Source organism: Rousettus aegyptiacus, unplaced genomic scaffold (assembly GCF_014176215.1).
Source record: "Rousettus aegyptiacus isolate mRouAeg1 unplaced genomic scaffold, mRouAeg1.p scaffold_m13_p_4, whole genome shotgun sequence".
In the NCBI taxonomy this organism is placed as follows: Eukaryota; Metazoa; Chordata; class Mammalia; order Chiroptera; family Pteropodidae; genus Rousettus; species Rousettus aegyptiacus.
Genome location: NW_023416307.1, coordinates 93,121,765 through 93,146,388, shown reverse-complemented (window position 1 = coordinate 93,146,388; position 24,624 = coordinate 93,121,765). Strand labels below are relative to the sequence as shown.

The following is a 24,624-nucleotide window of genomic DNA, read 5'->3' as shown; positions in this document are numbered from 1 at the left end:
TTACATCAACCCTGTAAAGAAGGAATTGTATCTATATTACAAAAGAAGAAATTGAGGCTCATGAGTTTAAGCAGTCTGCCTTAGTATTACAAATATAATTATCAAGTTAGGATTTGAATCCAAATCTAGTTTGTTATCAAAATCCAAGATCTTTCCACTACACCATGCAGCCTCCATATTAATAAAGAAAACCATGTCGCTATCATTGGAATTCTGAGATATTCTGATTCAATTTACAGTGAGTGAAAACCTAAAGCAATATAAACTAAAAAGATATATTACTGAAATATATATTACTTATAAAGTTACACACAACCATGAGAAGTACTATTATATAAGACTGAATACAGACATTAAAATGTTTTCAATGTATCCAAGGCCTCAAAATAGGAGATACTTAAAATATTATTTTGAGAAGAAACAAAAATGATGCTTACGAGTGAATTATTATGGATTTACCTAGCGTTAGTGATCGTTCCCAAATAGTAAGCAAAGCTGTTTTTGTCATGAGTCTGTTGAGGGAAGTGGGTAAAGTGTCCACCTATTCCTCTGCTTCTCAAGGGGAAATGTACCAGGGAGGAAGGAAGAAAATAATAACGAGTAAATGCAGAATGTAAAGTAGCCAAAACTGGCCTTCTATCATAGTTTCCACATAACTGAAGGATATCTGGTAAAGCCATTACTAATTATGAACTAATTATGAACATCATTCACCAAATCAAAAAGGTTATGATTTATTAGAATCTGAGAAAGTACAAAAAGAGTTATTATGTTTGTCAGAACTGTAAACGCAAGGGTCAACAGTAAACTTAACTTCCTAATAATCGACTTATAATCATACACACTCTTTAAGATGTAACGTCCCTAGAACCTGTAAGTGTTTAACAACTTATATCACCAACAAAAAAGCTTAACAACCACTTCGGGCAGTACCTATTACTTTCAATATTGTGTTGAGAACTCAAAGCAAAAAAGATTAAACGACCCGCCCAAAATGGCAACTAAGGCCTGACGCTAACCACAACCTAACTAATGCTAAACTAAGCTACAGCTCAATGGTTTCACAGTACGCACGCATGGTTCCCTGTAAACTCAAGGCAATTTACTAATCTTAGGAGGCTTCCAAGTCTCCGAAGTTTCCCTTTCAGTGGAACATACAAAGATGCAAGAGACCCGGAGTCCTGGAATATGAGCTCTCGAGAGAAGTGCTCATTTTATACTTCCTCTTCAATGAGATAAGACCACGTGTAGAGAGTAGCACTAACCTTGGCGATGCAGCAAAGGAGAGCTGCTCCCGCCTCTGCACTTCCTACCCCGCGTCCCTCCAGTATGGGTCCTCCCCTCACAACTTGACTCCCCATAGATTATTTCTTTCCAGGAGGGCATGAGGGAAACGGAGGGAGACCGGACGCCTTAAGATCGAAAACCAAATAACCGGAGAAAGAGGCAGACCCTAAACACGGGGAAACGATTCCCGCCTCTCCCAAGCACTGCCCGGCGCCCTCAGGACGCAACAAGGTGAGATACAGGGGCGCTTTTCACCGCTTCAGACTTCAATCTAAATCCCCGATTTCACTCCATCGCCAAGCTTGGACCGAACTACTCACGGCACCCCACCCCATCCCCGGGCCCGCCTGCTCGACCCAAATCCAGGCTGGGACTAAGGGGCGATACCAGGCCTCTCAACCTGCGCACCACGGTGCGTCGGCACCCCGGCCTACCCTCGCGACCAGAACGCGGACTCCTACCCCGATCTACGCCTGCTGGTCAGAGTGGTCCGAAGGCCCCAGATGACGATGAGAAACTCACTGACTTACAAAGTCCTCTAAGAAATTACCTTTGAACTGGCCTTCTGAGACCCGCCTGGCGTTTTGTCCGCCATCTTGAGCTTTGCTCCTCCTTCAGCGGCCGCAGCAGCACGGGCCAGTGGAACGCCGAAAGAGTGGATCACACAGGAGCCCGCCAGAGAACCTACCAGGCCAAATACTCGATTGCCGAGATAGAGAAGTCCGGTGTCGCTGCGTCACGTGACTTCCGGCGTTACTAAGGCCCGGCTCCGCCCGCTACGCCGGTATTCCTGTTTCTGTTGGTTGGTTGTTGTGTTATTGGATCCTGTAGTTTAGAAAACCTCCTTGTCCTGGCTTTCTGGACTGGCTGATATATAGCTCTTTTTCTAGCGCCAACCCTACATAGGTGCGAACCAGTTGTATTTCCTGGACGAGGCGGAAAAGAAGAAATGTGCTGGTCACCTGGGAGTGGGGAGGGGCGCTTTTACCTTAAGAAAATAAGTCTAGAGCGGACTGGGGGATCCCGCATTCCATGGACAAAGATCTTGTTCGCGCCACCTCGAGAGCTCACACCCTAGTGGGAAACTTGCAATCTACTCAAGGTACCTTAATATAGAGTTGCGCCCAGAAAGCGGAGAAGAGGAGCGTTTGACCCATCCAACCTGAGATTCTGGCAATAGGGGTGTGCGATAGACGCTGTTAGGGTGTCTACAAAATGGGTACCCGCAGAGGCAGGATGAATGAGAAAGTCATAGTTTTCTAAATCTACCACACATGTATGTTATTTAAGAATTACATTCTACAATTTAGTGTTTTTAATCACAAAGTGCAAGAGAACACCATAAATTTTTCTGTACTTAGTATTTTTTTAAAGTTAATAGGGTCTGTATTCAAAGAAGGAAAGCTTACTTGAGAATGGCATGCCTGAACCTAGCCAGTTAAGGGAAATGGAAAGGTTATCTCAGCAGAGGAAGTAGAATTAAAAGCCTGGTGACATAAATCAGTACAGGCTTCTGTGCAGTCACCATAAGCAGTCAAGTTTTATTAGATCAGTTGTAGAGGGACGTGGCTAGAGAGGTGAATGGGAGCCAGTTCGCACCGGGCTCTGAGTTAACCAATGTACTTAGGAGTTAGAATTGTATTCTGAGGATGAAGAGTGGCCTTCGACAGGATTTGAGTTGTGACATCAGATTCTAAGTTTTCAAAGATGGCTCTGAGGATTGGTGGAAGAGATGAAGAAAAAAAGTTCATGACCTTTGCTCCCTAATTCAATTGTGCAAAATATTTTTGAGCCACGTTTTGTGTGGAGAGGCTTACGGAGACAAAAATACATTGTCTTTATGATTTAAAATTTAATGAAGAATGGGGAAGAGAAACAAGGGAACAACAAACTATGCAGAATTAAATTGATGTTGCAAGGAAGGATTGATAGCTGTAGGAACTCTGAAGGAAGTAATTCAGAGGATAAGGGTAGGGTAAAGAGATGGAAGAGGTTTCACAAAGAAGAATTTCAGCCAATTCTGAAGAGTAGAATTTTGTCTGTTGAATGGTGTTGGTAGAAGAGGGTGGGGAGCTGGGGTAGTGGTGAGGGAAGCACTTAGAACGGTATCTGATATAGGGCAGACCCTCAGGAAAGATTAACAGTCATGTGCCAGGGACTGAGGAATCAACAGGCTAAGGCTCCTGTTGTATGTAGGGGATAGGGGTAGAAGAACAGACAATAAACAAATAAACAAACAAGACATGATTAGAAAGTGACAAGTGCTATGCATTAAAATGGAATGATGCTTTGCAACCTCCAGTCCAAGTGAATTTATTTTCAGCTTCATTTTTTCAATTCTGTGCTCCTCCACTACTTCCCCCACCCCCACCCCAGCCCATCATCCTGGCCTCTAATTAAGAGCTAATCAATTTTCTACTCTAATGGAAGATGTCATTTCCTTCTGGAACCCTTATAGACCTCCCTCCCCCCACCAAGCCTAAGTTAGAGACCCTGCTTCCGATCCACAATAACCTATACTTTCCTATTCAATATGCTTATCACACTAGTTCTTAATTATGTTTACAATCTAAGATTAAAGAGTGAAATTATCTTCACCTGAGATGAAAGGAAAGGGAGTGGTATTGGCTATGCCTAATCAAGTTCTGGCAATGCTTCAAGCTGACTTTGTCTATAAAGTGAATGTATGCATGCTTTTCATTGAAATCCCTAAAGTCCTACATTTTTACTAAATGTTTATGCCAAAGGAGTTAAAAATAGGGTTAATGCAGACTTCTTTCCTCTCTTCTTTTTCATACAATAAAGCCCCAAGGCAGCCAAGGAACTCAGACAAAGTGACTTGACTAGAAGTGATAGATCTTTATTAAGGTCTGATTAAGTACACTTTTAAAAACTCACAATCATGGTTATGAGCAGAGTTCTCCTGAAGATATGTAAGTCGTGAAATCTTGGCCCTGTTACTCAAACTGCAAATTAAGGAGGATGAGATAGCATGAATATAATACAAATGTAATTTTACAGAATCTGAAATTTTTAGATGTGCAATTACTACCACACATCAATTAAGGAAATCATACAATTTACTGCAATTAGTATTTTTCACAATCATACTAAAACCAGGCCGTTTTTCTCTTCCTCATGTACTGGTTCTCTAGTCCCACACCTGTCATCTGTTGTTAAGGGTTCTCCCTGCAGCTGTGTTCAATAGCAATCACAAAGTAGTGCCAGGTGCAGTCCAAGGAGGTGTTTTCCTTGGCTCAAGCAGAGAGGGTTTTTTTTTTTTCTTTCAAATTTGAGCTCACATTTTTAAATTGGGAGATTTTACATTTTTATACTCAGAATTTCCAGCTTTTCTTGAAAAATGGAAAATCTAGCAATAATCCATTGGACCTCTTGAGAAGGGTGCTAGGGTGCTATGCACTCCAGTTCACCAGGCCTTCACCACACGTGAGGTGGGCAAATGCTCCACACTGGACTACTTGAAGTCATTTGAGTTTTCTATATCTCGTGTACAATTTGTCTTTCCAGGGGCAGTGATCAAAGAATTTAACAATCATTCCCCCAGGCACCAAGGAGAACTGACATCCATTAGGCACGAAGGAAGGCTCAGAGCCTAGGGCCTACAGATATTTTTAAGGCTATCCCAAAATGTTTGACTTAATTATATAATAAGCAAGAAAAGGTTGCGTGGGAAAGACTTAAACAAAAGCAGCATTTAACAATATACACAATGAAAGAGGCCTTAAAAATGCCCCCAAATTAAAATCTGTATTGTGCCAATGGACTACTCCTACTTGGTGGCACTTTTATTCCAGAGAATGTTTAAGCAGTTGCTCTCTGCTATCTAGGCTTCAGGATATAGGTTGGTGAAAGCACAATACCATCCATTTATTCTTTTCGCAGTTATTGAATATCTAGCACGTACCAGGCTCTAAAGAAAGAAGATAAAAAAAAGAGGGAGGGACAGGTAAAAATCCGACTTAGCTCTTTCCACTAAGGGAGCCTCCCTGCTTCTAGGGATAGTCTGGGAACAGCCTTCAAGGAAGGTGTGGTCTGTGTAAATGGAAGATTCTTTCTGAGGAACTTGATTGCTTGGCCTGGCCCACCCCACCCCGCAAAGCTAGCCTGACAAGATATCGGTGGCAGTAACAGCTTCTCCCTTTAGACCCCTCCCCCAACAAAAATACCCAATTTACTTATTGACGATATCTTGAATTTCTTTGAAAATAGCAAATAGCAGTGGCATTTTTTTAAAGTGCAAATGCCTGGGAAATAAGTAAAAATAGTGTCAAAAAACATAGAGCAAAAAAAAAAAAAAAAAAAAAAACATATAGCCCAAGGATGGGCTAGGGATATATTGAAGATAATAAAAATTGCTATTTTAGCTATGATCCTGGTGGGAAAATTACTCTTACTATTTAGCAAGTGTATCAATAATATAATAAAACCTAGCATGATCCAGGTGGAGTATCATGGAAATAGGTGTTCCTAGGTAAGTTGGTGGGGGGAAGGGGGAGGTGAGTGTGACAAAGGACTGAAGGTGCTTATGGCAAGTCATTACAACTCACAGGGCAACATCTAGGGAGTTCTCACCATGGCGAGGCAGCCCAAAGGTGGGCTTGGATTGGACCACCCAGAGATCAGGCCTCACTTACCCTGTGATCTGCCTCCTGCCAATGGGGAGCCTAGGTATCCCCATGAAGACTGAAATTCTTGAGACCAGACCAGGTGATGTAAAAGGCTAGGTGGAGGATAAAGTTATGAAGAGAAAATGAACAAGACTATTTCTCTTATCAATTTAACATGGTCGCCAGTAACAAAAGTCCAACTTTAGTGGTCTTAAACACGTAAGGGTTTATTCTGACATTCCTATCCTCGTAAGTGTATCAGAGAATATCACATACCCATATTCTTTTTCAAGTTTTATTTTATTTTCTTTCTATTGACTTTGCATATTTCTGTTATTACCGCAAACAGAATGTTTTTCCATTAGTTATATATCCCAAGTAATTGTTGTTTATATATTGATTATGTTATGCCCCGACTCATATCTCCACAAACCACCAAGAAGCTGACACCGATGCAAGAGCAAGAGGGAGTTTATTTCAGACTCGAGTCCGGACCGCAGTCCGCACACCGACGCAGCAGTGAGTAGGAGGCGGTCCCGAACATGGGGCTTCAGGGGTATTTGAAGGAAAAAATCGTAAGCATGGGGAGCAATGTCTTGGTGTTACAGGATTGGTACAACGAGCTTGTCGCTTAGCAGGATTGGCTGGGTGATGGCGCCAAGGAACAAGGCGGGGAATTTGGAGAGTTACTTTCCATAGTTGCTCTGATTGGCTGAGTCTAGGGTGGGGTGATCATCTTGCTATCTGCAGCTTTTCCGGGAACTGGCCTGTGCCTAAGATGGAGTCTTATATTTAAGATGGAGTCACTTTGGTTGTTCAATTACTATATGTTAATATTGTGCCTAGCCACTTTGCTGAATTCTTTTATTTGTATAGTTTTTTCTCTTGGGCTTTCAGGTATACAGTCGTATCATTTGCAGATAACTACAAGTTTACCTCTTCGTTTTGTTTTTCTCTTGTGTAGTAACATTAGCCAGTACTTCCAGAGTAACATTAAAAGTGGTGATAATGGATATCTTTGTCTTGTTCCTGACTTCAATGAGAATGCTTTTAGTGCTCTTGTGAGGATTTTCTGACTTCTAGTTTTTAAGTTGAATTATAATATGCTAAGTTTTTAGCTAATCATGGAACCGAATATACAGAATTTTAAATTCTCATAGAAAATTCAGGGACCGTGAGGATATGCCAAAGAATGCTGATGGTTAGACAGCCCTGTTAAAGAAACACAGTTACAGACTTATGTAAACAAAAATTAGAACAACTCCATGAGTTGGGAAAATAAGGGAACAAAATAGAAATGTCCTGCTCTGTGCACCAGGGAGACCGGGCAGTGGGGAGGGAAGATTAGGGGAATGAGAGGTAACAAATTACTACAAAATTAGTGGCTTAGAGCACAATATATCATGTTATATATATATTACAAATTGATGATTTTATAGTTCTGGAGACCAGAAGTCTAAAATGTGTCTCAGGCCTATTCATTTTGGAGGCTCTAGAGGAGAATCCATTTCCAGTTCACCTACATTCCCTGGCTCATGACCCCCTTCTTCATCTTCAAAACCAGCAGCATAACATCTTCTCTCCTTTATGACCTCTGCTTCCACTTTTATTTCTGCTCTCTAATTCTAACTCTATTTCCTCCCTCTTATAAGAATCCTCTGATTACATTGGGCTCACCATGATGATCCAGGATAATCTCCCCATCTCAAGAGCCTTAACTTAATCACGTCCACAAAGTCCCTTTGCCATATAAATTAACTTATTTGAAAGGTTCTGGGGATTAGGATTTCGACATCTTTAGAGGGCTATTATTTACCTACCACAAGATCTAAAATGAACTTTCTGCTTCTTTATTTTGACCCTGGCTCACAGGCACAGCTTTGATCCAATCAGAAAACTGACATGAAAACGGTCCTAATGAATACTCACCTAGAATCAGTCAAATTCAGAAATCATTACTGGGGAATTTAGTGAGTAGAAGGTGTGGTTACAGTGAAGGTGGTAAGACAGGTCCCTGTTGTCAGAGGACTTATGGGGCCTAAAGGAGGCAGATGTGTTATATTAAGAGTGTAATCAGTGAAGACAGAGATTTTAATTGGATTTGTTTACTGATATATCTGCAGTGCCTAGAACAGAGTAAGTAAGCACCATGAGCACCATGCAGACACTCGATAAATATTTGTTAGTGAATAAAACCTACATCAGAGGTGGGTTCAGAGAAGCACAGAAGATTGGTACTGCGTAAGAGGAGTCAGGGAGGACCTCATGAAGGATTCTATAGAACTTTGGGGGAGGTATGTCCTGCTCACAAGAGTTCACCACTGGGCTAGCTCCCAGGAATTACAAGAGGCTGCTCAGAACTGGATGGAGACCTTAGCACAATGTTGTCTCATTTTAAGAAAATGCAAATCTTGCTAATTTTAAACAGGTTTAAAAGTCTCCCGGTACAAATTTTGAAATAATATGAGTCTCTCATCCCCCATTTAAAAAATTTTTTTCATGAATTGTGTCATTTTTGGGAGCGCCCTCTAGTTGCTAGATGGGATACTGCCCAGTTCATGAATCACTTAAGAAAGCGAAATTAGATCTTCAACTTTTATTCAAAAAAGAATTGTGTAATTTCTACCCAGGCAGGCCAGAGGGACAGCAGATGTCATTTACTATTTTGCCATGTGGCAGCACTGCTGCCGCTGGTAAACAAAAAGGCCTGCCATCCTTCGTAGGTGTCCAGTGAACACACATGGAACTTCCGTGAGTGACCTTGGTCTTGTCACATGTGTTGTTACAATTAGTGAGAATTCGGAATGAACGTTTATGGCTGAATGTCTAGAACATAATCAAAACAAAACAAAACAAAAAACAATGTTGTAATAGCACAAGAATGGACAGATTTACTAATGGAATAGAAGAGAGATCTCTCACATGGTGCCATTTGCACAAGGGATCTTAACACACAACTAAGGTGTCACTTCACGAACACCAACCACACGGCAAAAAGTTAATGCCTGTGATTACATAAAAAATTAAGTTTTATTCAATGAAGGCCATCATGGATAAAAATAACAGATTATAAAATAAAGATATTTGTAGTATCTAAAAATGGAAAGATATTAACATCTAGAATATACAAGGACTAAAAATCATCAAGAAAAGACTACAACTTTGTAAGAAAAGTGGGCAAAATATATGAACAGCCAATTTAAGCAGAGGAAGTTCGAAGTCCACCGTACATATGAAGATATACTCAATTTCATGAGTAATCCTAAAGAAATCCAAATTAAACAATATCTCATTTATATCCATATACCTATAAGATGAGCAAAAATTAGAAAGCTTAATAAATGCCAAGAAGTGTTGGTGGGGATATGAGATACCTATCACGCCCTGCTGATGGGGAGTTATAACATCTATTGCTGCATAACAAAACACCTAAAACTTAGTGGCATAATGCAATAGCCATTTTATTTAGCCCATAAATCTGTGTCATCACAATTTGGACTGGGCTCTACCAGGCAGCCCAATCTTCTGGTCCCACAACTCATCCCACTCTGAGCTGAACTTCCAGGCCTGTTGGGAAAAAACGTGCTCTCAGAAGACTACCTTCAAACTCTCCATAGGCTTCCAGACCTCTTTTACCCTGGTTCACCAAGACCAGGCCCAAGTACACTTTGCAAATGAAGGACCTCGACTATCACACTCCATGACAGTTTTTGAAAATTTTCTATGAATTTTGTTCTTAGATCATTTACTAAAATGAGTCCCTCTTTCATTAATCAATTCCAATGCCTATTTCCTTTATGATGCATCCTTTGTTTCCTTCATGGGCAAATTAAAATCAGAGTTTAGTTTTCCACTTCCAATTCAATTAAGTTACCCACGTAACTAAATCTAGACTTTGGAGAGTCACATATGATCTTTGTATTTGGCTTCAGAAAGATGGATGGTAGAGCAAATTAAAACATTTTTGATCATTTTCTTCCTTAGTTACTGATTTGTTTTTGATTTTTAGAATGTACCTACTATTATGGGTTGAATGCTTGTGTCCCCCCGAAATTCCTACATTGACCTTGATGCTATGGTATTAGGAGGTGGGGCCTGTGGGAGGTCATTAGGTCATGAGGGTGGCACCCTCCTGAATGGAATTTGTGCCCTTATAAAAGACATCTCAGAGAACTCTCTCACTCCTTCCACCATGCCAGGACACAGCAAGAAGACAGTCATTTAAGAACCAGGAGGTGGCTCTTTACCAGACAGCAAATCTGCTGAACTTGATCTTAGACTTGCCATCCTCCAGAACGGTGAGAAATAAGCTTTTGTTGTTTAAGCCACCTAGTCCATGGTGTTTTATTATAGCAGCCTGAACGGACTAAGATATCTATTATGTTTATGTTTCTCATAGATTTTTATCTATTTACTTTAGAACATAGAATTTTTACTCAGATTTTCAAAACAGAGAAGTCCTTGATTTTTTGAGAATATGAGGAACTAGTGAAAGAATCGTTTGAAAGTATTTTCTTTAACCACTAGAGGGCACATTGCATTGGGTGTTTTGGGATTTTTTTCCCCCAATCCTGTATAATTTAAATGTATATTTCAAAAGAATGTCAAAGAATAAGAAGAGAACTTTGATTTTTTTCAATGTAAATGTTTTTTTTTAAATTTTCATTAACTTCGTAAATGGTTTAGGTATGAAGAAAGTGACAAAATAGAGGGGGAAATCAAACCTTAAAACCAAAATATTCGTAAATCCAGATACTGTCTTTGACAATCAAATAAAAAAAAAATACAAAAAAAAATCTGTTCAGTAACTAAGCAGAAAGATAGGAACTCCGACTCTTTGGGAAGCAAAAAGAGAGAGTTGCAGCACCAGGAAGACTCATACTGTGGACTGTTAGCAAAAGAAGCTCTATAAAGTTGTGAAAAGAGGAAAGAAACTCCCTACTTAACTAGAAGTCATTAACCTATTTCCTGTTTGCCCTGAGAATACTCGCCCAATGGCGCTTGTGGCTGCAGTGTTTACTCTGAGATAACTCATGGATTACAGTCCTAAACTGACTCCAAAGTTTGCCACAAAATATATCGATTTTATTATTATAATAATAATATCATTATAATAATAATGCTATTATTATAATAGCATCACTGTAGTATATAGATAGTCTTTGGAAACAAATGGCATTCTATTTATAGCATTCTGTTTTTAATAGTAGTACTTCCATTTACAAAATATAGTAATTCTCTATCATTGAAAATGTCAAATCCTAGAAAAACAGCATTCCTATGCATGATGTTAATCTCGTTCTCAAACAGTTGTTAGCCAAAGATTCATTTGATGAATCCAATTTTTCCAATATAGACGATCGTTATGATTTTTTGGATAGTGCTTCAGAAGACTATATGGTCAGGCATCCGTCCAAATCAGAATTTGATGGAAATAGCCCTATATCAGCTGACTCGGGTGACGCTCTGAAATGGTCAAGTTGTGTTATGATTCCACGGCAAAGGTATGACTTAACCAGCACACCTAGCAGAAGAATTGATGGCAGTGATATACCACTGACCCACTGCAGTACTTTGAGGAATTACTGAGGAATTAGTTTCAAAAATTACCAGAGAAATGAATGCCCAAGCTGCCTTGTTGGCCTCCAAGCTACCTGATCTGAAAGAATTTTCGTGAATGGGTAAATGGAAAGATACTGACAATGACGAACTGAAAGTCTTTTTTGCAGCAATGTTACTGCAAGGTATTGTGTAGAAACCTGAGCTGGAGATGTTTTGGTTGACAAGGGCTCTTTTGGATACACCTTATCTCAGTCAAGTTATAACTGGTGAAAGATTTTTACTTTTACTTCTGTGCCTGTACTTTGTCAACAATTCTTCCATATCCACTGATGAATCAAGGCCCAGGTTTTATTGTAGAAGATCAAACCTGTTTTCGACTTTCTTGTAAATGAGTTTTCAACTGTATATACTCCAAACAGAAACATTGCAGTCGATGAGTCACTGATGCTGTTTAAGGGGCCATTAGCTATGAAGCGGTACATCCTGACGAAATGAGCATCTTTTGGTCTCAAGCCATATGTACGTTGTGAAAGTCAATCTGGTTACTTGTGGAATGCACTTGTTCACACAGGGCCCATTATGAATTTGAAAGATTCGGCTGATGGTCTGAAATTGTCACGCATTATTCTTACCTTAGTCAATGATCTTCTTGGCCAAGGATATTGTGTCTTCCTTAATAACTTTTATACATCTCCCATGCTTTTCAGGGAATTATATCAAAACAGGACTAATGCAGTTGGGACAGCTCGTCTGAACAGAAAATAGATGCCAGATGAGCTGAAAAAATGGATTGCAAAGGGAATGACTATAACCAGATTCTGTGGTGACCTCATGGCACTGAAATGTTGTGACAAGGAGGGGACAATATTGTCAACATTCCACAATGACACTTTGAAGTAGGCAACAGAAATGGAAAGAAACCTTAGAAGCCATGTGGATTCTAATGAGAATATAGGAGCAGTGAACTCAGCTGATCAGATGCTCACTTCTTATCCAACTGAGTACAAAAGCTATAAGTTTTATTACAAGAAATTCTTTTTGCTGCCTTCTAAACATTGCAATACTGAACTTCTACACCTTGTTCTAGAAAGACAATCCTGAGCACATGATCAGCCATGTAAACTTCAGATTGATGTTGATTGAAAGCATGCTGGAAAAGCATCACAAGCCAGGGCAGCAATGTCTTCGGGGTTGTCCGTGCTCTGATGATGTCACACCTCTTTGCATACCACCAGCATCAGGGAAACAGAATCCAACTGGTGGCTGCAGAGTTTGCCGCTAACACAACGACAAGGATGGCAAGAAGGTCTGGGAGAAATGTGATATTTTTGTACAGAATGTGATGTTCCACTTTGTGTTGTTCTGTACTTTGAAATTTACCCCCCGAAAAAATATTATTAAATACTTATCATCATATGCATTTCTGTTACATTAGGATTAAAGACAAGTTCTATTTAGAAATAATTCCAAGAACAATTTTTATATTTTATATTCAAAGCCAGTCAGATTTGCTTCAGTCTCAAAAAGCATGTTTATGTAAAATTAAATTAATGCTGGTAGCGAGCTGCACTTTTTTTCTAAATGAGAAATGGGTTAAATATTTTTTTTAGTTTCATTGGATTTACAATGTATGTGTATTATAAAAATCTTAAAGGTTCAAAATACTGGACAGTGAAAGATAAAGTCTCCTTTCTCTCACAATATATAGTTTCCCTCCTTGGAGGCCACTACTGTTAGTAATTTCATTTATATCCTTCGAAAAATCTATACACTTATAAACGTATAACCAAGCAAATACATCGAGTCTCCCTCACCTATCCCACAGAAATGGCACTGCTCTCATTTTCTACTTTTTAAAAAAACATAATAATATATCTTAGAGACCCTTCTCTGTACATATAGATCTGCCTTATTATTTTAGTGGCTGCCTACTATTGAAGTTGTTATTATTGTATACTTCTTTTGAAATTATACCCATCATTTATTTAATTACTCTCTATTAATGGACATTTAAGTTACTTTCAATCTTTTTCTTTTATAAACACTAATGAATACTTTTACATACAGAATTTTGTACTATGATTATCTGTAGGAAAAATATCAGGATTAAGTCAGAGAATATACACAATTAAAGTTCTGATGACACTGTCAATTTGTCTTTATAAAGGTTATACTAAGTTCCCAGGCTGTATTAACAATTTCCTGTTTTCCCAAACCATGCCCACACAGTTTCTACATGATTGTTCTTATCTTGACCAATCTGCTAGGTGAAAAATGCATTTTGCTTTGTGTTTATCTTAATATAAGTGAGTTGAGCATCTTTTCACATATTTAAGAGGACTGGTCTTAATCAGGGTGAACTCTAGATAAGAAAGGGGTAGAATGTTGATGTATTATCAGCCAAGTTAAGACCAAAAGGGAGTACATTTTCATGGGAAAAAGAGAGCCTGAGAAAGTCCTGAACTGTCCCTATAAACGAGGCCCTCAGCATCACTCCTCTGCCCACACTACTGCCTTCTATGTTGAGCTCTCACCCAGGCAAATGTCATAGGAGCCTTCCCCATCAAACAGAGGAAACACTACATATCGCCTGGGACCAAAATGTACCAAAGTGAGGGCACCATTTCCAAAAAGCCCCATCCCGTTAATCCTCAACCCTGCTTTGATCTGATCCCCCTTCTCAATCTTTTCCCCTGCACTTTTTAGATCAACTCTGTCCAATAGAAATATAATGTGAGCAACATATGTTGTTTAAAATTTTCTGGGAGCTACCTTGAAAAAAGTAGAAGCAACTATAAGTATTTTTAATAACGTTTATATAAATACATTCAAAATATCATTTCAACAAGCAATCGATATTAAAAAGTTATTAATATTTTACATTTTTCTTTTTGAACTGAGTCTTTGTAATCTATGTGTATTTACACTCACAGCATATCACAAGCCATATTTCAAGAGCTCAATAGTGTGGTGTGTGGCTAGACCGGCATTGCCCAACAGAACTTTCTGCAATGATGGAAATGTTAGATTCTTGTTCCCATAAATACCATCTCCCTCCTATATATTCAGTCTTTCCCCAGAGGACATTGTGCCTCTTCCATCAAGAAGAGGAAATCCAGGCCCTCTGCTAAGGTCATTGCACCATTCTTAGGTATTTCTACTGGAGGCTGCTTATTCTTCAATATACCAGAGCTTCCATGTGTGGAAATATGTCCGTAGGATGAATTTCTAAACAGGAAATTGCACAGTCAAGTGGTATTTACAGTTCTAATTTTGATAGATATTGTCAAATTGCATTCTACAGGTGCTGCACCACTACATACTTCCATCAGTGCATATCGGTGTTTTCAACTGCTATACAACATTCTGAAATGCAGAACATCTGCACCATGGTGTATAGGCCCCTCCTGAAGCAGGGCATTGGGCTATTTTCGATTGTATTACAAACAGTGCTGCAATAAACATCCTTGTGTGTGCTTCCTTGTGTGTATTTCTCTAGAATAATTAAAGAAAACAAAGAAAGCAAAGGAAACAGCTGGGCAAAAGCTCCAAGGTGGAACAGAGCTGGAAATGGTGAGAAATGGGGAGAGAGCTGAAGCCCAAGAAGGAGGCTGCAGACGTCAGGGCAGATACAAGCGGAATCCCTTATAGGGCCGTGGAGGCCATAGGTAAGGTTTCGATTTGATTAAGATCAAGTTTATCTGACCTGCATTTTAAAAGATCACTGTCTGCCTCATGGAAAATGGCTTTGGGGAAAGATTGGAAGCAGTAGACCAAACAATGATAAATTTAAGTAAGGGCACCAGAGGCCTGGCTGAAGTGAAAGAAAAAAAATCCTCAGCAGGTTTCACCAAATGGAAAATAAATGAAACAGGGAGTGCTTTACTCTCAGCAGAGGAATTTGTGGAGGGCAATGAGGGGTACTTGGATCCACAAGACAGACACAGCCTCTGCCCTCAAGGCATTTATTCTCTAACGAGAGATACAAAGATTAAGCAAATAATTTCAAGTATAGACAACAGTTCCTCTCTCTCTCTCTCTCTCTCTCTCTCTCTCTCTCTCTCTCTCTCACACACACACACACACAGAGTGTGATAGAGAATAGAGCACAGGCTTTGACATCAGATCACTCTACTTCCAAAACTGTTCTTCCGCTTACTCGCTGTGTTACATTGGTCAAATCAATCTCTCTCTGTGTGTGTGTCTCTCTCTTTCTCTGTCTCATCTGCAAGGGTTGGGTAGAGGATTAAATGAGATCGTTTTTGCAATCCCTAACACTGGTAAAAAGGAGATACTTAATTGTACTTGGCGAATGAATGGGGGGGAATAAAAACATTCCCTTTCTCTGCCATCTGTTCTCTTCTGCCTCTGCAGGCCTTTCCAGGCAATCGTTTTGGTTCTAAATTCCTGCCACCCCTTCCAACTACAGAATGTGGTTACCTGAAGAGTCAACCCAGATCATTAACTCTTTGCATGTGGTTTTGCCAGAATCATGAGTTGCCAAGTAATGAAATTAATAATAATTATTATTCTTTGTTGGGTTTATTCTTTTTCCAATGTTATTCTTCTTAAAAATTAATAAAATATTTTCACCATTCTCCCCCTTTTACTGTCATGGAATTTTACTAGAAATAGTAGATAGAGGATTTAATTTATTTGATTAATGGATACCAAATTATTATGATTAAGTTTTTTGTTTTAGACAACAGCTTCATGGGGACACTAATAAATGTGATTACTTTTGCTAAAATATTCCTTAATCCTTTGGTTTAGTGCACTGATAATGAAAAGTGCTATTCCACTGACTTTTAATGAGTGTGCTCCACTGACTAGTGGAAAAATCAAAGAAAATTTTACAAAAGTATACAAGTTAAAAATACTAAGGTAGTTTTAAAATCTCTTTATGCTCTCAGCACAAAAGTGTTCTTCAGTGTAATTTCCTTTTTCTATAATTTTTCTCTATAGATTTTTCTGAAATTTAAGATGGACGTCTGAGGAATAGTGTTCTTAAATTCTGAAACAATATGAGTTATTTCTAGCTATTAGGGTTTTAAAAGACTCTTTGAGTTGAAGGCCTTAATTTAGATCATTTGTTTTGGCAGTTATGAGATTTTGCCTTCTTTATGAGTAAATAATTCAAAATTGATAAAAGTTGTAGGATGATAATAAATATACTAACTGTTGATTCAGGTCATATCCACAGTTGCAAAGTGAAATAATGTTATTTACAAAATCACTGGAGCTTTCCACTCAAAAACAATAGATTGCCTATGTGTTAAATCAAATGTTAACTCTAACGTGTACCCTTTCATATCTTCTTCTGCCCTCATACAAATATATACATATATATGTATATATATGTGTGTGTGTGTGTGTGTGTGTATATATATATATATATATATATATATATATCAATCAATACATGCACATGCAGGGCTGTTTTCTCCCTATTTCTTGTTCAACAACATGAAATTAAAGGCTTCTGGTTTAAGATAGTGGACCAAACATACATATTTGCCTTCTATTGCTCCAGAGACCATCATTGTATAGATATTTTTTAAAGGGGAGGGGAGTGGATATAATTAAAACAACAAAGAGAACAGGTGAGAAAGTCACCAACATACAAGACATTTCTGGAAGACAAGTCGGATAAAACAGAGCAAAGAAAGCCAAAACCTAGAATATACCATGGAGGAGGATGCAGATATTGTGAGAGAGAACCCTGGCAAGGACGTTTAATGAAGATACCATATTTAAATGGCTTAGCACATTGTAAGTGCTCAATAAATTTAGCTATTATGTCATGACTCAAGAACTTGCTTTTGTTATTTCAGGCCTTTATTCCTTTGTGGAAATGCATTATATTCAATAACTTTTTCATCTGTTTCCTTATTTAAGAAAAATTCAGATTATTTTCTGGTTTTGTTTCTGTTTATATGTTTGTTTGTTTGTTTTTAGGAACTGGACTACAAAAAGATGGTGCAACAAATTTCTTTATATACCTTTTCTTTAATTATTGGTACTTTTAATTCTATAGGTTAGATTTTCAAAAGTGGGATTGCTGGGTCAAGTTTAAGTCAAGTACAAGTTTAAGTTTAATTGATTAGCCAACTGCTTTTTCTCAAGAATTGACAAACTCTGGTCAGCAATGCTGAGGACTGCTTGCTTCTCCATCCTCCAGCCGGAGCTGGTTGTATCAATCTAATAAATTGATAAATTTACAAATTGACTTCAGTGTGCTTGATTTAAAAAACAGCTCATACTATTGTAATTTGCATTTCCCTGGCCTAGTATAGTTGAGCATCTTTTTGTACATTTAGCAGGTACATAAAGTTCTTCATTTGTGAAATGATTATTTATATCTTTGCCCATTTTTCTTTTTCTATTTTCTTTCCAGATTGTAGGAGTTCTTTATATTTCAAAGATATTTTCTTATCTGTCCTATATGGACTTTGCTACCCCTGTTTCCTAGACAGATTCTAATTTTTATGTTATCAAACTCCAGATTTTTCTTTTATAGCTGCTGGGTTTCCTGTCCTGCTGTAAGCTAAATCTCTCTCAAACTGAGACTATGCTAATATTCTCCTGTATTTCCTTCTGTTATTTTTATTTCTTATGTTTTAAATTTAGCTCTTTAATCCATCTGGCATTTTTTTTATAATGTGAAAAATTAATAATAATAAGTAACAATAACAGCTAGCATATACTGAAAAATTTCTGTATGCCAGGTGCTCTGTAAGAAATTAGAGATAAGAAAATGAAGGATTAGAAAATTTAAGGAACTGCCCAAGTTTACACAGCTAAGGCACCAACTGGGATCCGAACAAAAGCAATCTCACTTGGGACCTTATCCTTCTAAATATCCAGATGAATAGCTAATTATGCCAACCCCATTTAATAAACAATCTTTCCCACTGTCAGCACTGAGCTGATCAAGAAGGAAAGGTTTCAGTGGTGAGACACTGAGTAGAAAGAATGCACGAGGAGCCAACATGAGAATGGAACAGCAGGCACCAATTTATTGCAGGGAGAGCGCACTTCTGCACTAAGGGATCGCATGAGCTTTATATATGCCAGAGAACAACAGTGGCATTCTGCCACATGTGAGTGTGATAAACAGTAAGCTAAATCACACTTACATAAGTTAGAAACAAATGCCCTACTACATTAAAATAACACTTTAAATCTGGAGTCCTATCCCTAGCCACAAGCATGTATCACAGCCAGACCTGGGACCCAAACTCTACCCCTACAAGGTTATTTTGCGGGATCTGGCCCGGAGGGCACTTTGCTACCTTGAGCCCACAATCCACAACAACAATATAAAGAGCAACAGAATACTACCAAGCTATAGGCTACAAGGACTAGGAAGGCTACTGTCTACCGCCAGGAGGACTCCAAAGAATTCCACCAAGTTGTCAGGGGGGCTTCTCCCAGGGACTAGATGGCTTGGACTTCAGCATCCATTTCCAGAAGGGCTGCCTGTGCCTGCTCGGCATGATCAGGAATGTAGACATAGCATTCTACATGGAGTAGGGTACAGGTGCCATACTGGGCAGCAGTTAGGAGGTCAAGGGCCATGCATGCAGTTCAGCAGAACTACTTTCCACATTTGTGTGGTTTTATCCATTAAAAGGGTAATAGACTGATCTGTAGTGTTCAATGCATGTGCGATGTGCTGAGCTAAAGCTTCTACCTGCAGTTCCTACGTCTAAGGATCCCACTCCTGGAATGAATAATGCCAGGGAGTAGAACCATCATGCTGCCCGTTTCTGCCAGTGCCAGCAGTGATATACAAAGCAATTGGGGCAAGGTAGATGATATGTGTCCAGCTAAATATGGATGTCCCCAGGTACAATGGCCAGTCCAATCAGAGGGAAAAGTAGGGCCAGCTGTAGTCCCCGTGGACCTAGAGATACCCTGCAGGTAGCCAGTCATAGGCTCTGTACCGACATAACGTTGCCCATTCCACCAGACCTTGGAAATATTAACAAAGGTGGTGGTGTTAGCACACAGCTTGGCAGGTAGCCACCCCATGATATAGTTGGGCACAGATCTTACTTGCTCTATGCAGTGAGGGGCCTGCTCCCGCAATTCAACATGTTCTCCTGCCATCCATCCCCACCCATTGGAAATGGCATAGCCTATGAGGGCCAGGGAGTAGCAATGGTCCTGGAGGAGCAGTGCTTCCACAGCTCACCATCGCTCTTTCCATTTGGGTGTGGTGTTCCAGGTACACAGCCACGTCCAATTCTCAGCAGTAGCCGGAGTGATGTGCCATGGCAGTCCCTTGGCTGCTTCCACTGATAGTTCAGTACACACCCCGCAGAGGGAAGCATTGAGGACAACAGCAAACACATGAGCCCAGGACATGACACTGTTCCCTGTTGTCAGCCTGGGCGATAGGATAGAACAGACAAGGGCCATTAGGGGCAAGTCCTGTCCTTCCGGGAGGACACAGGCCACCGGCCCGTCTTGAAATAGAAAGGTGGCTGGGAGAGGAGCTGCCCCTGTCCTGTGGTACCAGACAGTTTCTCCAAGGGTAGCAGGTCGGGGAGTCTCCACTGGTGCTACAGTATAGAGAGGAATGGGCCAGAGGCTAAAAACAAAACTCCCCATTAACAGTGAACACTTTGCCGCGATCGGGAGTGACACTCACAAGGGCGTGAGCCAAATGCAAATCCAAGGTTCAACCAGCAACCCATTGCTTAAGTCCTGTCCCCAGGGCTCCACAAGGGCCACCCACAGTTCTTGAGTTACCTGTATAGTCTGGGGCCACGATCAGGTGGCCTGTTTACCTGCTTCCAAAGGTTCTGAGCCCATAAGAGCAAAGCTCCCTGGTAGGTGTGGGGCAAGAACTGTTTAGCAGCAGTGCCCAGGAACACTTTGATTGCCTGTGGCAAGCCTGCTACAACCCTGTCAAGAGGAGACAACCCCATTCACCGGGGCTGCTCATTCAGAAGGCATATAGCCTGTGGGAGGTTAGTGCACCAATGATGCCGGCCCCCAGGGCCAAGGCATGCAGTTTGTCCTTCAGCAAGCTGTTGAACTGCTCTACCATTCCAGCTGCCTGTGGGTGATGAGGACCATGTAACTGCCACTGCACATCATTGGTGTAGGCCCAGACCTATACCTCCCGTCCAGTAAAATGAATGCCTCTGTCACTGGCGATTAACAAGGGCCAATCATAGGCAGCCACGAGGTGCTCCAGAGCGGTCACAGTATGGTGTTGATCAACAGCTGCCACCAGCCATGCAAACCTTAAATCAGTACCTGTGTCCACACCTATGATCACATAGCGGTGTCCCCAGTCTGCGGGCAGAAGCTCTATGCAGTCCATTTGCCATTCCTGGAGTAGCTTAGCCCTACGGGTCACCACTCCTGGGGTACTCTTTACCCGCCGTCTCTCTGGGTGCTGCTCAGCACACCAGAGGCATGGCAACATGGTAACTTGTGCTTGTGCCCAGGTCAATGATAACCCCCATCACTTCGCTACCTGTTCCATGGTATGGGCCCCTACATGCTGCAGTTTTTGGTGGAGCCAGGGGCCAATGTCCACTGGAACCGGTGGTACACAGGTGGAGCAGACTTGTGTCCACGCCTCAGCTGCATCGTTTCTCGGGACCTGTAATGGTTGACGACCAAAGGAGACATGGTATATGATGGCCCCCTGCTGTAGACTTCGCTTCCAGAGGTCTTCCCACAATCCTGGGATGCATAGGGGGCGGTGCGCTATCATCCACTCCTGAACAGGAGTTAGACCTCTATACACAGCCCAGCTGTCAGTGCAGATGTGCACTGGACCAGTTTCATTCATGAGGACCAACCAAGCAATGCGAAGCTCCGCCCATTGGCTGGATTGCCCAGCGCCAGTCTCATACCAGGTTTCTGTGGACGGCTATAATGCCATGGCAGCCCATGTTGGGGGCTGCCCGTGGCATGAGCCTTCTGTGTACCGGGCATCCTCAGGGATGGGAGCCTGACCCTCCCCATAGGGACTTCATATGTCTCCCATCTCAGTAGGCTTCACCAGGACCTCTGCTTGAAACTGCACTAGTCCCAATAGGGAGTGCAATTGACCAGACAGGGGATTCGCAGAGAACTGCACCCACTGCTTGAGGTGCGCCTCCCACTTGGTCAGTGTATGGGTCTGTGCAATTCCCTTACAGGGAGTCTTCACCCAAGACTATTGCCACTCCTTCACGGGGTATGTGGACTGCAAGGTTACAGGATTAGGGCCAGAAAGGCTACATATATGGCAGCCAGTTGCTTCTCTATCAAAGAATACCACATTTCCTCACCTTTCCATGACTGGGACCAGAAGCCTATTGGCACCTTCTGGGAACTATGCTTCTGCCACAAGCCCCATTCAAACCCTGCATCATCCACCTGCACCATAAGCAGGAATGGGAGGACTAGATCTACTGTGCATAGAGTTTGGGCTCGTGCTACAGTTTGCTTTCTAGCCTTAAAGGCCTCTTCTATCTTAGGGGTTCAATCTCATTGGGCACCCTGCCGCACTAGACAGTGCAGGGGTCACATCAAAGAGACTAAATGAGGAATGAACACTCTCCAAAACCCCAGCAGTCCCAAATAGGTTTGGAGCTGCTTCACAGTTTTGGGTCAGGGATATGCCTGAATCTTATCAATCACTGCCTCCGGCATTACTGTTGTATTACCCGACCAAACTCCTCCCAAGAATTTGACAGAGAACCCAGGTCCTTGGACATTGTCCTCACTGACTGCCCAACCCCAATTGGCGAGAGCTTCTCGCAGGCTGGTCACCACTGCTTCTACTTCTGTAAGAGAATCAGAAGTTAGCATTATATCATCAATATAATTATACACGTGCACTGCAGGTGGTCATTTCCGTGTGGCTAAATCCTGAGCTATGAGACCATGGCACAATGTAGGGCTGTGCAGATAGCTCTAGGGAAGGATGAGGAATGTCCACTGTCGCCTTTCCCAGGTGAAAGCAAACTGTTCTTGACTTTCTGGGCTATGGCAATAAAGGTATTTACCAATTCTATCACATAATGGTATCGTTCAAGTTCATGTGACAGCTGGTCGGTGATGTCCAGGTGTTTGGTCTGGCAGCATGCAGGGGCAGCATAACCTTATTCAGCTCCCGATAGTCACTGGTCATGCACCAGGAACCATCAGGCTTCTTCACTGGCCACATGGGGAAGTTGTATGGGTTACGAGTAGGACGAATGACACCAACTTCTTACAGCTTCAGAATGGTGCGTCCCATTTCCTCATGGCCACCAGGCAGGTGATACTGTTTTCTGTTCACTGCCCGGGTAACCTGGGGCAGCATCAATGGGACATGATGTGGATGTTCCTGGATAATAGTTTTCACCACCTGAATACGAAAGCAAAACTCACCAGCAGTGGTATTTACAGTCAAGCCTCGCAAAACATCAATCTCCAAAATGTACTCCTGTATGGGGGTTACGTCCCCCATACGTGGTATGTCCAAGGAGGCAATCTGCCAATACCCAATGTCATAGGGACCTGCCACAAACAAATGACTCGACCCCCATAGCCTTCTATGGTTGCATTGTGGGCCCGGAAAAACGTGTCCCGATTCTCATAGAGCAGGGTGCTGTCAGCACCCATGTCCATGAGGGCTAATACCCTCTTCGCATTGCAGGGGGACCATTGCAGTTCCACACGCTGCCTCAGGTCAACCCGCTCCCTCGCCAACCGGGTGTCCTGGCTGATTCCATCGACCAGTCACACCTCAAGGGTTGTGGCTTTCCCGGGAATAGGAGTGAATTGCTGGTCAGGGTGCAGCTGATTCCATAGCGCCAGCAGCACTTCATTAGGTTGCTGCTTGATCTTTTCTGCAGCGACCCCTGCCATGAGGAGATCAAACCACATTTGCCAGTGGCTCACTTTCCCACCTGATTGGGGTGGACGCTGCTCCACCCCAACCTTTTCAGCCAGGCCTCCGTGGGTGCACTGGCAGGTTTGGGAGTGCAGGGGGTGGTACAGCACACATTTGGGTGGGGAATGCTCCTTGCATTTCACTTCCACATCCCCCAACCTAGTCATGGAGGACATTACCTCGGGGATTCTCCTTTTCACGTAAGGGGCCAGCAGTGCAGCCACAGTGCCAAAAGTACTGGCCCAGCCAGAGGTCAAGATCAAGTCCTTCGTATGGATTGTAAATACTCCCTCATCAGGGCTAATGCACTGAGCGCGAAACATCATCTGTTGCATGCCTATTTCCAGAATTATCTGGACCAGATTAAGTACGTGGTCCATCTGCTCTCTGTCTCTGGCAGCTCCCCAGGGGCAGCCCACACTGTCCGTGCAGTGGACATGAGCCGGTTAATGAGGGAGTAATTGTCTGCATCCCACGCCACACGTGCCGCATTCTGGAGGCGCTGCTTGAGGGACGGTATCACCGGTATCACCTTTACCGAGGCAGCTGAGCCATCTCTTCCGGAGATAATTCGGTCCCTTCAGCTCCGTCATCCGCAGCCGCAGCAGCCACCCTGGAACCATTTTCCAGGCTCTCTGCCGTACCTGTTTCGTCAGGTCCCTGAGTTCTGCGGGGGTGTACTGGATCAGGGTGGTATGCTTTTTTATTTTTGCCTGGAGGGCACCACCAGCTTGCCAACCTCCCGGGGCCATGGCTATTCCACTTCAACCTGCTGTTGTATCACCAACCGCGCCTGCTGTGGTATCACGGGCCGGCTCCCAGACCAGGATGATGGCAGCGACCCATCAGGGCCCTGCAGCAGGCGTTCTGCTGCCGCCAGCGCCTTTCCAGCGCTTCTTCCTGATGTTGCAGTTGTTGCACCCACTGAGCCTGGTCCTGACCCTCCAGGCTGGCCTGCCGCAGCACCGCCAGGAACATCCAGGCCACCCAACCCGCTGCCTCCCGGTGCGCAGCAGGGACATTCGGCTCCAGGGCTTTCTGGACATCTTCTGGACGTGGCTTCACTCCATCCCAAGCCTCCAGTGGTATCCACGTAGCCAGTTACGCGGGCACGGGATACCGCTGGGAGGTAGGGGCCACATATTCTCCACCTGGGTTTCCTCCACCCTGGGACCGTCTGGAGCACTGGAGGCTATACTCTCCTTATCCTGCCTGCTACGCCACGTGTCAGCACCAAGCTGTTCAAGAAGGGAA

The 24,624-nt window shown here is 42.1% G+C and overlaps 1 protein-coding gene, 1 long non-coding RNA gene and 1 pseudogene across 5 annotated transcripts in view; 1 reads left to right on the top strand and 2 right to left on the bottom strand.

The window, feature by feature from the left end:
• LOC107500838 (U2 snRNP associated SURP domain containing) overlaps positions 1–1,982 on the bottom strand; it is a 48,019-nt gene extending 46,037 nt beyond the window's left edge. Inside the window, exon 1 of one of the 2 annotated variants that reach the window (XM_016126502.2) lies at positions 1,838–1,982. In XM_016126502.2, the coding sequence (XP_015981988.1) occupies positions 1,838–1,882 (45 nt within the window). In that variant the 5' untranslated portion in view covers positions 1,883–1,982. The remainder of the gene's footprint in view (positions 1–1,837) is intronic. The other variant, XM_016126503.2, reaches the window with a different exon arrangement.
• A 100-nt stretch (positions 1,983–2,082) lies between these two features.
• Positions 2,083–16,355, top strand: LOC107500839. 3 transcript variants are annotated; one of them, XR_004950316.1, is made up of 4 exons: positions 2,083–6,434; positions 10,115–10,213; positions 14,977–15,145; positions 15,852–16,355. It is a non-coding gene; the product is annotated as an uncharacterized LOC107500839 (long non-coding RNA). The 3 variants fall into 3 exon arrangements; XR_004950317.1 differs by lacking the exons at positions 14,977–15,145; positions 15,852–16,355 and adding an exon at positions 12,185–12,938; XR_004950315.1 differs by lacking the exons at positions 14,977–15,145; positions 15,852–16,355 and adding an exon at positions 11,272–12,938.
• Positions 16,356–23,216: 6,861 nt separating this feature from the next.
• LOC118601728 lies at positions 23,217–24,122 on the bottom strand (annotated as a pseudogene).
• Between the last annotated feature and the right edge of the window lie 502 nt (positions 24,123–24,624).